The 13,705-nt window shown below is 44.2% G+C and overlaps 1 protein-coding gene and 1 long non-coding RNA gene across 2 annotated transcripts; one reads left to right on the forward strand and one right to left on the reverse strand.

The window, feature by feature from the left end:
- Positions 1-1,955: 1,955 nt before the first annotated feature.
- On the reverse strand, positions 1,956-11,124 carry GABARAPL1 (GABA type A receptor associated protein like 1). Its single transcript, XM_002752158.7, has 4 exons — positions 10,775-11,124; positions 6,168-6,246; positions 4,473-4,591; positions 1,956-3,271 (listed from the first exon to the last, which is right to left on the reverse strand). The coding sequence occupies exons 1-4, from the start codon at positions 10,862-10,864 to the stop codon at positions 3,206-3,208; spliced, it is 354 nt and encodes a 117-aa protein (XP_002752204.1). The 5' UTR covers positions 10,865-11,124; the 3' UTR covers positions 1,956-3,205.
- On the forward strand, positions 9,532-11,086 carry LOC144577838 (uncharacterized). The gene is made up of 2 exons (XR_013522460.1): positions 9,532-9,897; positions 10,334-11,086. It is a non-coding gene; the product is annotated as an uncharacterized LOC144577838 (long non-coding RNA).
- Positions 11,125-13,705: the final 2,581 nt, after the last annotated feature.

The following is a 13,705-nucleotide window of genomic DNA, read 5'->3' on the forward strand; positions in this document are numbered from 1 at the left end:
TTGGCAAACTTAGATGTATGCTTACCCTACAAATAGTTGAGATCTTTCTACCAAAACACATGGAAGAGCTAAGGACTCACTCATCTTTGATGTTCATGTCACATTGGCCGCCCTAAGCTCATTTGACACATCATATAAACTTCATCCCCAGAGAAGCAAGTCAACAAGAAAAGGTCAATTTAACATGGAAGACAGAGCCAGGTTAATGAAGGACTTCTTTTTCTGAGATGGAGTTTTGCTCGTCACCCAGGCTGGAGTGCAATGGCGTGATCTCAGCTGGCTGCAACCTCCGCCTCCCAGATTCGAGATTCTCCTGCCTCAGCCTCCTGAGTAGCTGGGATTACAGGTGCCCTCCAGCAACCCAGCTAATTTTTGTATTTTTAGTAGAGACGGGGTTTCACCAAGTTGGCCAGGCTGGCCTTAAACTCCTAATATCAGGTGATCCGCCTGCCTCAGCCTCCCAAAGTGCTTGAATTACAAGCGTGAGTTACCACGCCTGGCCAAAGGACTTCTTAAACTACTTTTAGCTCATGGCAAGCCTCACATAAGCCTGATGGCACAAAGAAGCATTAAAAGCTCGACTAGCAGAAATCATGGAAGTGGCACTGAGAGGCACTGACCTTCAGGGAAAAAAGTGCCAAATCCAGTCCAGACTACTGAAACATCTCGTCTGGCTTTGCCTCTGAACTTGGCTGTTACTTAAACTCCACTGATCCATAAAACCAGACAGCTTGTCTAAAAATGGTATGTAATGTCCTATCCAAGGATAAAATTTGTTCCTTAGGAATATCCAGAAATAAGTAAAATAAGCAAAGGCTACCTGGGAGAGACAGAACCCTTAATTCAAACTAACTCTGGTTTAGCAATGGCCTGCAGAGACTATTTCAGATGTGCACAGAGGGTTAGGATCTGCCATGTGTTTGTTTTTAAAAAATTCATCCACTTTCATTCATTTATAGGTAGTGGGTAAGTCTGTTAGTTTCAAAGTAGAGTTCACATCTTAACTCAAATATTAGCTTCCTTTTGACTTAATCAAGGCATTGATATTTTTGTCAGTAGCGACAAGTGTCCATTTTCAATGCGTTCATCAAAATTCCGTAATTTTACATGATTTTCTGCATGTGGTACCACTGGGCATGGATCTTTTATGACTTCCTACTTCCTTTACCCTGATACATTCCAGAACACTCTACAGAGATAGACGCCACCTGGGGATGACTGCAAGAGATTAAAGAGGGCTAGAGATGGGTTTTAAGGTTCTTCATGAAAGAAGTTTTTACTAATCTGTTTTCTACTCTCTAACTTGCATGCTCACAGCCCACCCACGTACTCGTTCCTGAGTGACTCAACAAGACTTTCACATGGTAGGAAGACACCAATCTTGTTCTGGTCCTGGGAGCCTTGCTTAGGTGTTATTTGCTGCTTTGGGAGATGGTGGCTTCAGACGGACCAAGTTGGAGAGAATAAGGTGTGGTTGGCACCTACAGCAAAACCTGGTGCAAAGAGCAATGACTCTCAAACTTCAGTGTGCAGCAGAGTCATATGAGGAACTTGTTAAAAATTAAACACCTACGCTGAGATTCTGAGTCAGCTAAACCTGGGAGGTGGCCTAGACATCTGCATTTGTAATTAGCACAGCCCACCCCTTACACTCTGTGTAGGCAGTCTTCCACCTTCAGCTTTCAGAAACACATAGAACAGTGACAATGCACTTGTCTTTGGAGGAGAAAGTCACACACACGCCCCACCAACGCAGCAGGCACACTGCCGCAGCATAACATTCACTCCTGAGCAGCAACTCCTGCTCACTGAAGAGCGAGTAAACATATATGGGTTTGACCATAAGTGAACATTCATCACTAACAGCTTTCCCCACTTAGTTCTTTTGTTCAGAGTCCACATATCATCTATTCTAATACATACAAAATAAAGGCAACATTGCTGAACTCAGTGGATTTTTAAGGTAAGCAATTATTTTATTTCCTTGGCCTGATGGCATTGACTTCATTATACAAGAACTTGCAGCTGACAGAACTGACACACAGATATCCCCCACGAGGAAGGACCCTTTTCATTAGCAGAGATGAACTGAAATGTCACGTCTGAGTGCAATTCCTGCTCCCCACCCCCACCCCACAAAATCCCAAAAGTGAAAACAAATCAATAAAATCCCCAAAATTTACTAAAAGTCATCCCTCCAAACCTAACTAGCAGCTGCAGTGGAGGGAAGCAGCTGGCCATCACATAGCATTCCTGTGCGGATGAGACTGAACGGGCAGCAGCATGGGAGCAAGAACCCCGAATGAGTGAGAGGTGGAGATCATCTACCTTAATTCACACCTGCCCCTTCCCTACATAAGACATCTCTGTCCTGATACACGGAAAATACTACAGGAGGTGCTAGGAGTGGTTTTAGTCTGCAACTGGAAATGCCTGAGGCTTATTAAATTCCAAGGTAGGGGTGAGATAAGGGGCATCAGAGTGAAAGAACAGGTTAAACAGATGGTAAACACTGTCGATTCCAGTTTAATGTTATTTAACAAAACTATCTTCTTAATCATAACCATCTTCATGCCTAACCCCTATTTTCCAAAAGTAAGCGGCCCCTGTCTAAATTTCTGGGTTGGTGTCTACTGCCATCCCTGGGGTGGTGTGTGATGTGAGTGAGATTGCAACAGGGATGGGGGAAAGTGTGAGACAGGGAAGATCGGGGGCCACAATGCATCAATTACTGTAGGTCTCTTTTGGTCCGCAGGTATGGTCCACTGTCACAAGTCCCCTTTCCCTACATGTCTTGTGCAAATGTTAAAAATAGAATCTCTGCCCAAAGAGAAGGGAGCACAGGAAGTTGCCGCTGGACTGCCATCATCTCTGGCCCCAACCTGTCCACCTCCTTGACCCGTCCATGAAATTGCACAAAAATTAAATCTGGGGAATGCTGTACAATGACATCATCCCCATTCCCCTATCAAAGCCAGTCCAACAGCTCTGTCCTGACATGCTTTCTCCCTGGGCCGAGGAAGCAGCAAGAAGTATCAATTGAGCATGTGAAAATGTAATGACGGTGTGTGCAGTGTAATGTTTCCAGATGTCTTCTCCTTCTATCTCCTCGCGGTGGGAGCCACCCTCTCTTTCCCCAAGTCGCACACACACCCCTCCCCTACCCCCAAGTCCAGGTGCTCCCATCTGCTGGGCTTCCAACCACTCATTTCCCATAGACACTCTCATCACTGTAGGCCACATAGAGAAAATAGTCTTCCTCATGATTGTCCTAGGGGAAGAGATAAGACAACAGTTTAGACAACATATTCATTCACTAGCTCCAAGGTGCTGAGCCTCACACAATCTTTTAAAACTGGTATGGAAGGTATTGTCGGTCCCATTTAAAAGAGGAGCAAAGAATAAGAAGTGGTTGGAATTACACTTTGAGTTCTGAGTTCACAAACAATCCTTCATTGAAAACATACTGCATAGGTATCAGGGATATGAAGATGACTGGAGCACAGTCTTCACTCTTACAGAGCTCACTCTAGCAAGGGGAACAAAGATACCACAGGACATGGGATACATAATGGGATATATCCTAACAGGGAATATACACTATGGAATAAAAGTTAGAGTCAGGATTATTAGAAGTTTATGTAATTCATTAATGGGGCACAATGAGAAAGAAGCATCTTATGTAAAATACTGCAAAGAAAATTGTTACAATCCTAGGTTATATTTTAAAGTCCTTTACTATAGTTTCCTCAGATTCTGACACTTTACCAATTAAAGCAAATCACATAAAAATTACTCCTCCTGAGTTTATCTGTTAAGACAAATAACTACATTTACAGACTTTGCCCTAATTTTATATTTCATTTATCGGATTCATTGTGCCCAGCTAATAAGGAATCTGCTTCACAGTTTTAGTTTTGTTCTAACAAGTTTCCTGTTGTTTAGATCAATGTGGTTGTCTTAAGCCAAAACTTCAGAGTTCATAGAGGAAGCTGACTGTGTGAGAAACCTTCAGTTGGCGGAGGTTGGCCAAAGAGCTGGCTTTATTATTATGGGCCTTCTCAATCTGTTGCTAAATGGGAGTAAAATAATGAGCTGGATTCTGAATGCATTACAAATTACACGCTACCAACAAGAATAGCAGGAACTGCGATGGGCTGATGCTTTGAAACTTTTGCTATCAGGGATCACTTCCTGCTGTTTCAATAAACAATCCAGCATTAAAACACTATAGTCAGACAAGACTGAGAAGAGATTTCAAAAGGATTAAATCTAGTAGAATGCTTAATCCCTAAAAAAACAAGTGCTATCTAATCTCTCAGAGCCTTAAACTGCCCTGTGTAAGAGGATCCTGATAAATAACACCTTCTGCCCCACTTCTCAGGTGTGTTATCAATATATACTAGACCAAAAGCTAGAGGATGCCAGACTGCATTGGAAGGCATCCAGTATTGTGTGACCAGAACCATTACCTCATAGAGTTGGCCCATGGTAGCACTGGTAGGAGGGATAGTGTTGTTGACAAAGAAGAATAAGGCGTCCTCAGGTCTCAGGTGGATTCTCTTCCGGATTAAGAAGTAGAACTGGCCAACTGGATGACGGAAGAAGAGCAGACAGGAAGGGAAGAAAGCAAGGGGTTAGTAGAAGGGTAAGTCCCAGAAAAAAATCCAACTGCATTTTTTCCCCCTTAGAGTCATTAGCGGCTTTATAGACCATCTGAGAAGAGCCAAATACTGTCCTAGAGCTTTCAAAACAAAAAGGGAATCTCCGAAGCCCACACAGTCCCTGACATGCCACAGTGGAGTTTATTCCTCCCTTCTTCCCTTGCTCAATCTCAGACCTCATCTTTGCATATCCACTCAAAGCCCAGGGCTATGCAGAAGGAATACCATGTGCATCCAGACCAAAACATTCCCATCATTGTCTAAATCTGACTTGAAACACTTTCCTCAGCCTCCCACATAGTGGGATTACAGGCGCCTGCCACCACACCCAGCTTATTTTTGTATTTTTAGTGAAGACAGGGTTTCACCATGTTGGTCAGTCTGGTCTCGAACTCTTGACCTCAGGTGATCCAACCATCTCCACCTCCCAAATTAATGCTGGGATTACAGGTGTGAATCACTATGCCCGGCCACAAAGCTGAATTTTATTTATTTATTTTATTTATTTTTTTAATAAAAAGACGGGGTTTCACCAACATGTTGGTCAGGCTGGTCTTGAACACCCGACCTCAGCTGATCTGCCCACCTTGGCCTCCAAAGTGCTTGGATTACAGAAGTGAGCCACCATGCCCGGCCTATTTTTTTATTTTTTTGAGACAGAGTCTCACTCTGTCATTGAGACTGGAGTGCAGTGGTGCAATCTCAGATCATAGTAACCTCCGCCTCCCAGGCTCAAGTGATTCTCTTGCCTCAGCCTCCCAAGTAGCTGGGATTACAGGCATCTACCACCACACTTAGCTAATTTTTTTGTATTTTTATTAGAGATGCTTTTTTCACCATGTTGGCCAGGCTGGTCTCAAACTCCTGACTTCAAATGATCTACCAGCCTTGGCCTCCTAAAAGGCTGGGATTACAGGTGTGAGCCACCACAACCAGCTGAATTTTCAAATTGGGTTAGGCCTGGCATGGTGGCTCACACCTGTAATCCCAGCACTTTGGGAGGCCAAGGCAGGTGGATCAACTGAGGTCAGGAGTTTGAGACCAGATTGGCCAACATGGTGAAACCCCGTCTCTACTAAAAATACAAAAAAATTAGCCAGGGTAGTGGTGGGCACCTGTGATCCCAGTTACTTGGGAGGCTAAGGCAAGAGAATCACTTGAACCCAGGAGGCGGAGGTTGCAGTGAGCTGAGATCACGCCATTGCACCCCAGCCTGGGCAACAAGAGCAAAACTCCATCTCAAAAAAATTAATAAATAAAATAAAAGTGGTTTAAATAAGGGGCATCTGATCTTTTCTTTCAATGTCTTATGCTTTGCTGGGTCAAAACCCAACAAGACATGGTGATGGGAAAAAAACAATTGAGCCATTTTTTAATCAGCTAACTCTGGAGAATTCCATTCACTTCCTTCAAGTATGTACTGCCTATCAATCTCATGCATATAGTAAGGATTTAGAGAGCTTTGACAGGGGAGGAAGGGTCAGCGGAGGCAAAGAGCATTACCGGTAAGGTCGGAGGGCACTAGGTACTTCCTTTTGTCCAGATCAGGCACCCTGGCTTTTGGAGCCTTCTCTACAATCACCTGGAAGGAGAGGAGGAGAGTGGGAATGAAAACTACAGAAGGCAATCTAGTATTTTTTTTCCCACACCCCACAGTTGCCTAGTTACTACTGGAAATGAATCTGTCTAGGCTTAGGACAACTGTTTTCATTTCTTATTGCCCCCACCCCTTATAAAATACATGAAAAAAACGGGCTTCCTTACTGAGGTTATAGCTTCATTACTAAAATAAAAAGAAACTAGAGACTGTACATGATGAAAAGTAAAAAGAACTTTGATTCTGAGTAATTACAGGTTACCTAAAAGATCTACCATAGGACATATACCTCCTGGTATTTATTTATTTTTAATCTTTGAGATGGAGTCTTGATGTAGCCCAGGCTAGAGTACAGTGGCTTAATCTTGGCTCACTGCAACCTCTACCTCCTGGGTTCGAGCAATTCTCCTGCCTCAGCCTCCTGAGTAGCTGGGATTACAGGTGCACACCACCATGCCTGGCTAAGATTTTGTATTTTTAATCGAGACAGGGTTTCACCATGTTGGCCAGGCTAGTCTCAAACTCCTGACCTCAAGTGATCTGCCTGCCTTTCCCTCCCAAAGTGCTGGGATTACAGGTGTGAGCCACCATGCCTTGCTACCTTCTGGTATTTAATTGGAGTATCAAGAAAACTGGGTTTTCTTATATGGTTCTGATCACCTATAAGTTTTTATTATTTCTTCTATCATTTATTAAAGGTACTAATAATGTGGTTTAAATCTTATACTTTGTCAAAATTTCCAAGAACTGCTCCAGATACTATTAAATGGAAAAGAAAGTGTTAAAACAAGTCTGACAATGACATCCTATAATATGATGTCAGTACAATAAGCCATTTAAAGGTACTGATTATGTTAGGACTTCAAGGGATTTTCAATGTCTATATTATATACTTCTATAATATTTCAAGTTGTATAAAGATCATGTATTTCTGTACTAGATATATAAAAACTTAAAAAAAAAATTTATACACTAAAACCTTACCAAACAGAAAATAGCATGAGCTTTAGACTTTCAGTTTAGAAAATATAATTATTGGGCCTGGCATGGTGGCTCACGCCTGTAATCCAAGCACTTTGGAGGCCAAGGCAGGTGGATCACCTGAGGTCGGGAGTTCAAAACAAGCCTGACCAACATGGTGAAACCCCATCTTTAAAAAAAAAAGAAAATATAATTATTTTTGAATCTATGGGAAGTGTAGAAAAAAAACTGAAGCAGAAAAAAAAACTGTACAAGTACTTCTAGTGGCTGTGTGATCTTCAACAGGTCATGTAACATCTCTCAACTTCAGTTTTCCAATGACGTTTTTTTTTTTTTTTGAGGCCGAGTGCCACTTTTGTCACCCAGGCTGGAGTGCAGTGGCCTGATCTAGGATCACCGCAACTTCTGCCTCCTGGGTTCAAGTGATTCTCCAGCCTCTGCCTTGGGAGTAGCAGGGAATGCAAGCGCATGCCACCATGCATGGTAATTTTTCTATTTTTTAGTAGAGATGGGTTTCGCCATGATGGCCAGGCTGGTCTGGAATTCCTGACCTCAAATGATCCACCCACCTCAGACTCCCAAAGTACTGGGATTATAGGTGTGAGCCACCGTGCCCCGCCTGAAAAGAAAACTTTCTAACACATCTTTAACAAAGTCATGGTATTGATATGATGTAAATGTAATAAAATTTTATATGAAAATGCTTCATATATTATAAAGAATTATCTAACATAATTAAGTTCGGGGAGGGTTTGAACCTTTTAAATTAAAAGAACAGATTAAAATTAGTAAAGAAACAAAAACAAAAAACAAACTTGCTTTATGTTCTGGTAGAAAAAAATCCTGAACCAGGAAGACCAGAGGGACATGATCACATTTTAAATTTAAAAGTAAAAACTGAAATAGGGTAATGTGAGTCAGAAATTAAAAGGAAAAGGCAGAAAGAGGCTAGCATTGTGGCCCAAAGGAACTCTGAGACCCAGCAGTAAGAGATTAAAAACCACAAAGGAAGACAGAAAAAAAGTGATAAATCAGATTGCAATACCTGGATGGGAGGGAGGGGCTAGGAGAGGAAGAGAAAGGGAAGGGTAATCATTAAAACCTTGGTTTCACAGAACCAAGGTTAAGTTTCCAGGAATCCCAATTCTATTCCTCAGTATGGTAGACCCCTGGGCTAGATGCTTTGCCTCTTTGGGTCTGTTTTCCTCATTTGTAAAATGTGACTCATACTCAGTAGGGTTATGAATTTTTAAGAAGACAATCTGTTCCTAACAGTTTTTTTGTATGTTGTATCTATGAAGATAATTTCAAGATCCCATCAACCCTTGCTCTCCGAAGGCACAAGTACACCTATTCTTTCCAACGTGAGCTCTGAAGAAATATTGGTGGGGGTAAGCTCTGGTTATGAGAGCAGTCAGGATACGCCATTGCTTTAATAACAATGGTCAAGTGGGAATGGGCTTTAGGAGTCATTACTATAACCCTCTTTTCTGTAAACAAGGCACTCTAGCACCACAAGATTAAGAGTTCTGCCCAAGGATGCAATGAATTCCCAGAACCAGAACCAAATCAAGGAACCTGCGTCATAACTAGAAAGAAGGTCACAGACAAAGCACTTTGAGAACAGCTCACCACTGGTTAAAACATAACCCTAGGAAAGCTGAAATCCGAGTGACAGTCTTAATGGCTTAAAAATTATCACAGAAGCAAAACATTTAACACGAAAATATGAGCAGGAAAAGAAGAGAATTCACTGAAATATTCAGAGTGAATACACATAAATCACTAAAATATTTATCTAATACTTAACAATGTAAAGTCCACAGTACATCACTAATTCTGGTTAATACAGCTATATTAGAAATTGAGATATATGGCATGGAGGTTAAGGTCTCCGAGAGCTCCACAGTCCATCAGACGGGGTGGAATTCCGGCTCAACCACAGATCAGCAACGTGAAACCTTTAGGAAGTTACTGCATTTCTTTATGCTTTGAACACTCCATCTGTAGAACCGGGATTATAATCGTGTAAGGATTAAGTGAATGATTACAGACTGATACAATAATGCTAGGGTAAACTATCAATAAAACTTGGCTGTCATTTTTAAATATCATTACTCAAAAGTAAGACTGGCATCACCAAAACTGGGCGAAACTTTCACAGCAGGTATCCAAGGTCCAGAAACCAGGAAAGTAATTCGTAAAGGATCCTTTACTGGCTAAGGGTTTTGCACATTCCTTTATAAGCTGAAAACCCTTTTGTAATTCCTGGGGAATGGAAGAGCCCTAATGACTTTTTTTTTTTTTTTTTTTTTCCTTTAAGGAAAAGAGGTACAAGAGGTTTGTACTGCTGGGCTAAGGCGCTGGCGGCTTCTGGTAGCTATAAAACCATGAATGTTAGGTAAGGATTAAAGAAGAAACCCAGAGTGGCTGTGAATCAAGAAAAGACACCAGATAACAGCAATTGTTTTACCATTATGTGACTTGTAACACTAATGTCCCCACATGAAGATCACCGTAAAATCTCCGCTACTCCATTTCCAAAATCCAACAGTTGCTGGTCCCTCTACCACTTAAAAGTCATATTCTGGCCTTCAATTTGGCATCGCAGCCTACATTAGAGAAACACCAGGCAAGTGGGCTTGGGAGGAAAAGGTTCAGAAGCCATTCGGTGCTTTTCTTGCATTCTCTCAGAATTACGGGGGGGGGGGGGGGGGGGAGGACTGGGGAAAACGCCCGGATGCTGGAAGATACCTAATTATTTTTCTCCGTTCCTCCTCACTACCTGTGCTGGTTTTAACTACTTAAGCCGGTGTCCAAAACAGAGAAAAGGAGTCTCAGTCCTGCCTTATCGCGTCCAGGTACCATGTGATCAGAAATCGATACCGGGGAAGGATAGCTGTCTCCACACATGCCCCGGAGCCTAGAACGATGAGGCAAGCGGGCTGTTGCGCAGAGAACGTGACCTTGTTTTCCAGGCCAGGACTGTCCTGTGCTCCCCCACCCCCCTGTAATTCTGAGAGAATGCAAGAAAAGCACCGAATGGCTTCTGAACCTTTTCCTCCCAAGCCCAACGATATGAGAGAGAAAGTCAACTTCATTAAAGGGGAACCAACCAAGGCAGAAATCGACCGGGGCAAACCTCACGGCAGAGCACAATGTCCCTGCGTTCTTAAAGGCAGCCAATCCATGGCCCCGACCTCACCACTCTCGCACACAGGGGCCCTATTTTGTGCACCCCTCAACCCACACACGTCTCAATACTGCTGAGTCACTGCAGACGGCGGCTCGGCTCCAAAAACGCCGTCAGCTCTAAAGTGGGATTCAGGCTGCTGGCATACAGGTTTTAAAAGCTCCGCAGTCTGGACGTCCATTGGCTCTGGCACTGAAGAGCTTTCAGGATTAAGTAATTCATGGAACCCCCCCCCCACCTTCTCCAGAGCGGCCTGGGCGCCCCAGGGCAGCCAACGCTACTCCCCGCCCCCGCCCCCGCGGGCCCTCCTGTCCCATCCCCCCACTGCTCTACACTCACGGGGACCCTGTCCGGATATTTCTTCCGAATCTTTTCTCCTTCCTTTTTCCGATACTCGAAGGGATGGTCCTCCTTGTACTGGAACTTCATAATGCACCGCAGGGCTTGCTAGATCCCCGCGCGGGGCCTGCCTCCTTCGCAGCTGACAGTTGGCCGCGTCCTGCTCCCTCCGCCGACGTCAAGGTGTACTCAGAACAGCTGCAGAAACGTCCGCTCCTGGGGCAACAGCGCTGGGCCGAGTGCGCGGTGGGGGAAAAGGAGGGGGACCTCGGGTGCGCCTGCCTGGAGGTAAAGGAGAGCCAGGTGGAGAAATACCAGCGGCTTTTTCGAAGAGCTGGAAGCACAAAAACAGCCGGGCGGAGCGTCGGCCTGTGACGTCACCCCGCGCGCCACGCCACGCCCCCGCGCGCCAGGCGCCGAAGGCGGGAGGAGGCCGACAGCTCTGCCTCACTGCTTTTGCTTTCTGGCTAACCTTGTTTAAAATCGATGTCATTGCAAACATCAAAACATTCTAGTTGTGTTTTATTTTGTAACCGTGAAATTAAATACGGTTTTAAAACAAAAAAAATATTCTAAACATGTTTTCTTCCCCCTCCACTGTTTTTGTTGGTTGGGCCCCGGAACAAATACAAAAGGCAAAAATCCAGCCTGTCTCTGCTGGTTGGGATCCACCCTCGGGGGAACAGAGGGCCAGGCCTCCTGGGATCCCTTTGGCCAATGCAGAGCTGTCCCGTGCTTGCACCGTGCCCTCTGCGCGTTCCGCTGCCGCTCCTCCGGCGCTGACGTCACTGTTTGGATCCGCGCCGTGGTTCGCTCCTGGAACAGCAACATAAACAGAGCGTGACTCAGGAATCTGAAGAGATGTCAGGTGAAGGACACGGAGCGTAATCAATGTCCAGAGGAGACGTGATGTCAGTAAGGACTACCGAGGGCTTCACGTACAATCAAATATAGAAATGATTCACTTTCTGCCATTAATCCAGAAGGAGGGCGTGTCTTCTGGAAAAGAAAGTATCAAGCAATTTAGGTGATGATCTCAGTTCCCCCACATCTTATTTCTAGTGGTTGGGTATCCCTCACGTGACTAGAAAGCGCCGCCTGGAATGCTAGTGGCAGACTGAGCATTGGGGCAGGTGCGGTGAAGCCTCGTTCTGGCTTTAACCACCGAGAGTCAAACGACAGAGGCCTTCCAACCAGTACTGTAGGCAGCGAAGGGAGTGCTGTGGAGATTGTAAAAAAGAACAGTGAAAAGGGACTGCTTTGCCCACACAAGTCGGGTGAATTCTGAAAAATGTTAGACACAGAAGCCCCATGGCCTATCTTCTTCAATCCGGGTCGCAGTGTCTCTAATTTTAAAAAACACACCCACAGGGGGCCGGGCGTGGTGGCTCACACCTGTACTCTCAGCATTCTGGGAGGCCTATACGGAGGATCGCTTGAGCTGAGGAGTTCAAGACCAGCCTGGGTACCATGGCAGAACACTGTCTCTACAAAAAAAAATACAAAAATTAGCCAGGCATGGGCACCGCTGTAGTCCCCGCTACTGGGGAATCCCTTGAAGGCTGGAGAATCCCTTGAACCCGCGAGGCGGTCACTGCACTCCAGCCTGGGGAAAGAACGAGACTTTGTCTCAAAAACAATAAATAAATAAAAATGAAACACGTACTCTGAAAGTAAAAGAAACTAAGTTACATTACTGGCACAGGAAAATGTATCATATAGTCCCACTTCCCCACGGCATCTTTCAATCCTTATGTATTAAAATCCATAAGGGCAGGGCACGGTGGCTAAAGCCTGTAATCCCAGCACTTTGGGAGGCAAGGCAGGCGGATCACCTGAGGTCAGGAGTTCGAGACCAGCCTGGCTAACACCGCGAAACCCCTTCTCTACTAAAAATACAAAAAAAAAAAAAAAAAAAAAAAATAGCTGGGCATGGTGGCAGGCGCCTTGGGAGGTAAGGCAGGAGAGAATTGCTTGAACCAAGGAGGCAGAGGTTGTAGTGAGCATAGATCATGCCTTTGCACTCCAGCCTGGACAACAAAAGTGAAACTTCATCTCAAAAATAAATAAATAAAGAAAGCTAGAAAATCTATGAGGTATTTTACCACGTTATATGTTTATAATTTTTAGGTGTTATTTTCAAATTGAAAATAGTTTAATTTTCAGTGGCTCATTTTAGTTTTTATGCAAATATAGCTAAGTCTTTCTAAAGAGTTATTTATAACCAGTTGAGAAAGAGAATTAGGGTGGAGATGAAAATTTTTAGAGTGTTGGCTCAGCATGGTAGCTCAAACCTGTAATCCCAGCACTTTGGGAGTCCAAGACAGGTGGATCACTTCAGGTCAGCAGTTTGAGACCAGCCTGGCCAACATGGTGAAACCCTGTCTCTATTAAAACTACAAAAATTATTGGGGTGTGGTGGTGCACTTGTAATACCATCTCCTTGGGAGGCTGAGGTGGGAGGATAGCTTGAACCCAGGAAGAGGAGCAAGATTCCCTCTCAAAAAAAAGTTTTTTAAGTGTTGTTTTCTGATCGAATCTACTGGAAACAATCATAGTTCATCTAATGCTGATTTTATTTTTATGTATTTATTTATATTTTTGAGATGGAGTTTCACTCTTATTGCCCAGGCTGGAGGGCAGTGGCATGATCTCGACTCACTGCAACTTCTGGCTCCTGAGTTCAAGCGAGTCTCCTGCCTCAGCCTCCTGAGTAGCTGGGATTACAGGTGCACACCACCATGCCCAGCTAATTTTTGTATTTTTAGTAGAAAGGAGGTTTCACTATGTTGGCCAAACTGGTTTCGAACTCCTGACCTCAGGTGATTTGCCCATCTCGGCCTCCCAAAGTGCTGGGATTACAGGCGAGAGCCACCGTGGTGGCATGTGCCTGTAGTCCCAGCTACTCAGGAGGCTGAGGTGGGAGGAGCG

Source organism: Callithrix jacchus, chromosome 9 (assembly GCF_049354715.1).
Source record: "Callithrix jacchus isolate 240 chromosome 9, calJac240_pri, whole genome shotgun sequence".
Lineage (NCBI taxonomy): Eukaryota > Metazoa > Chordata > Mammalia > Primates > Cebidae > Callithrix > Callithrix jacchus.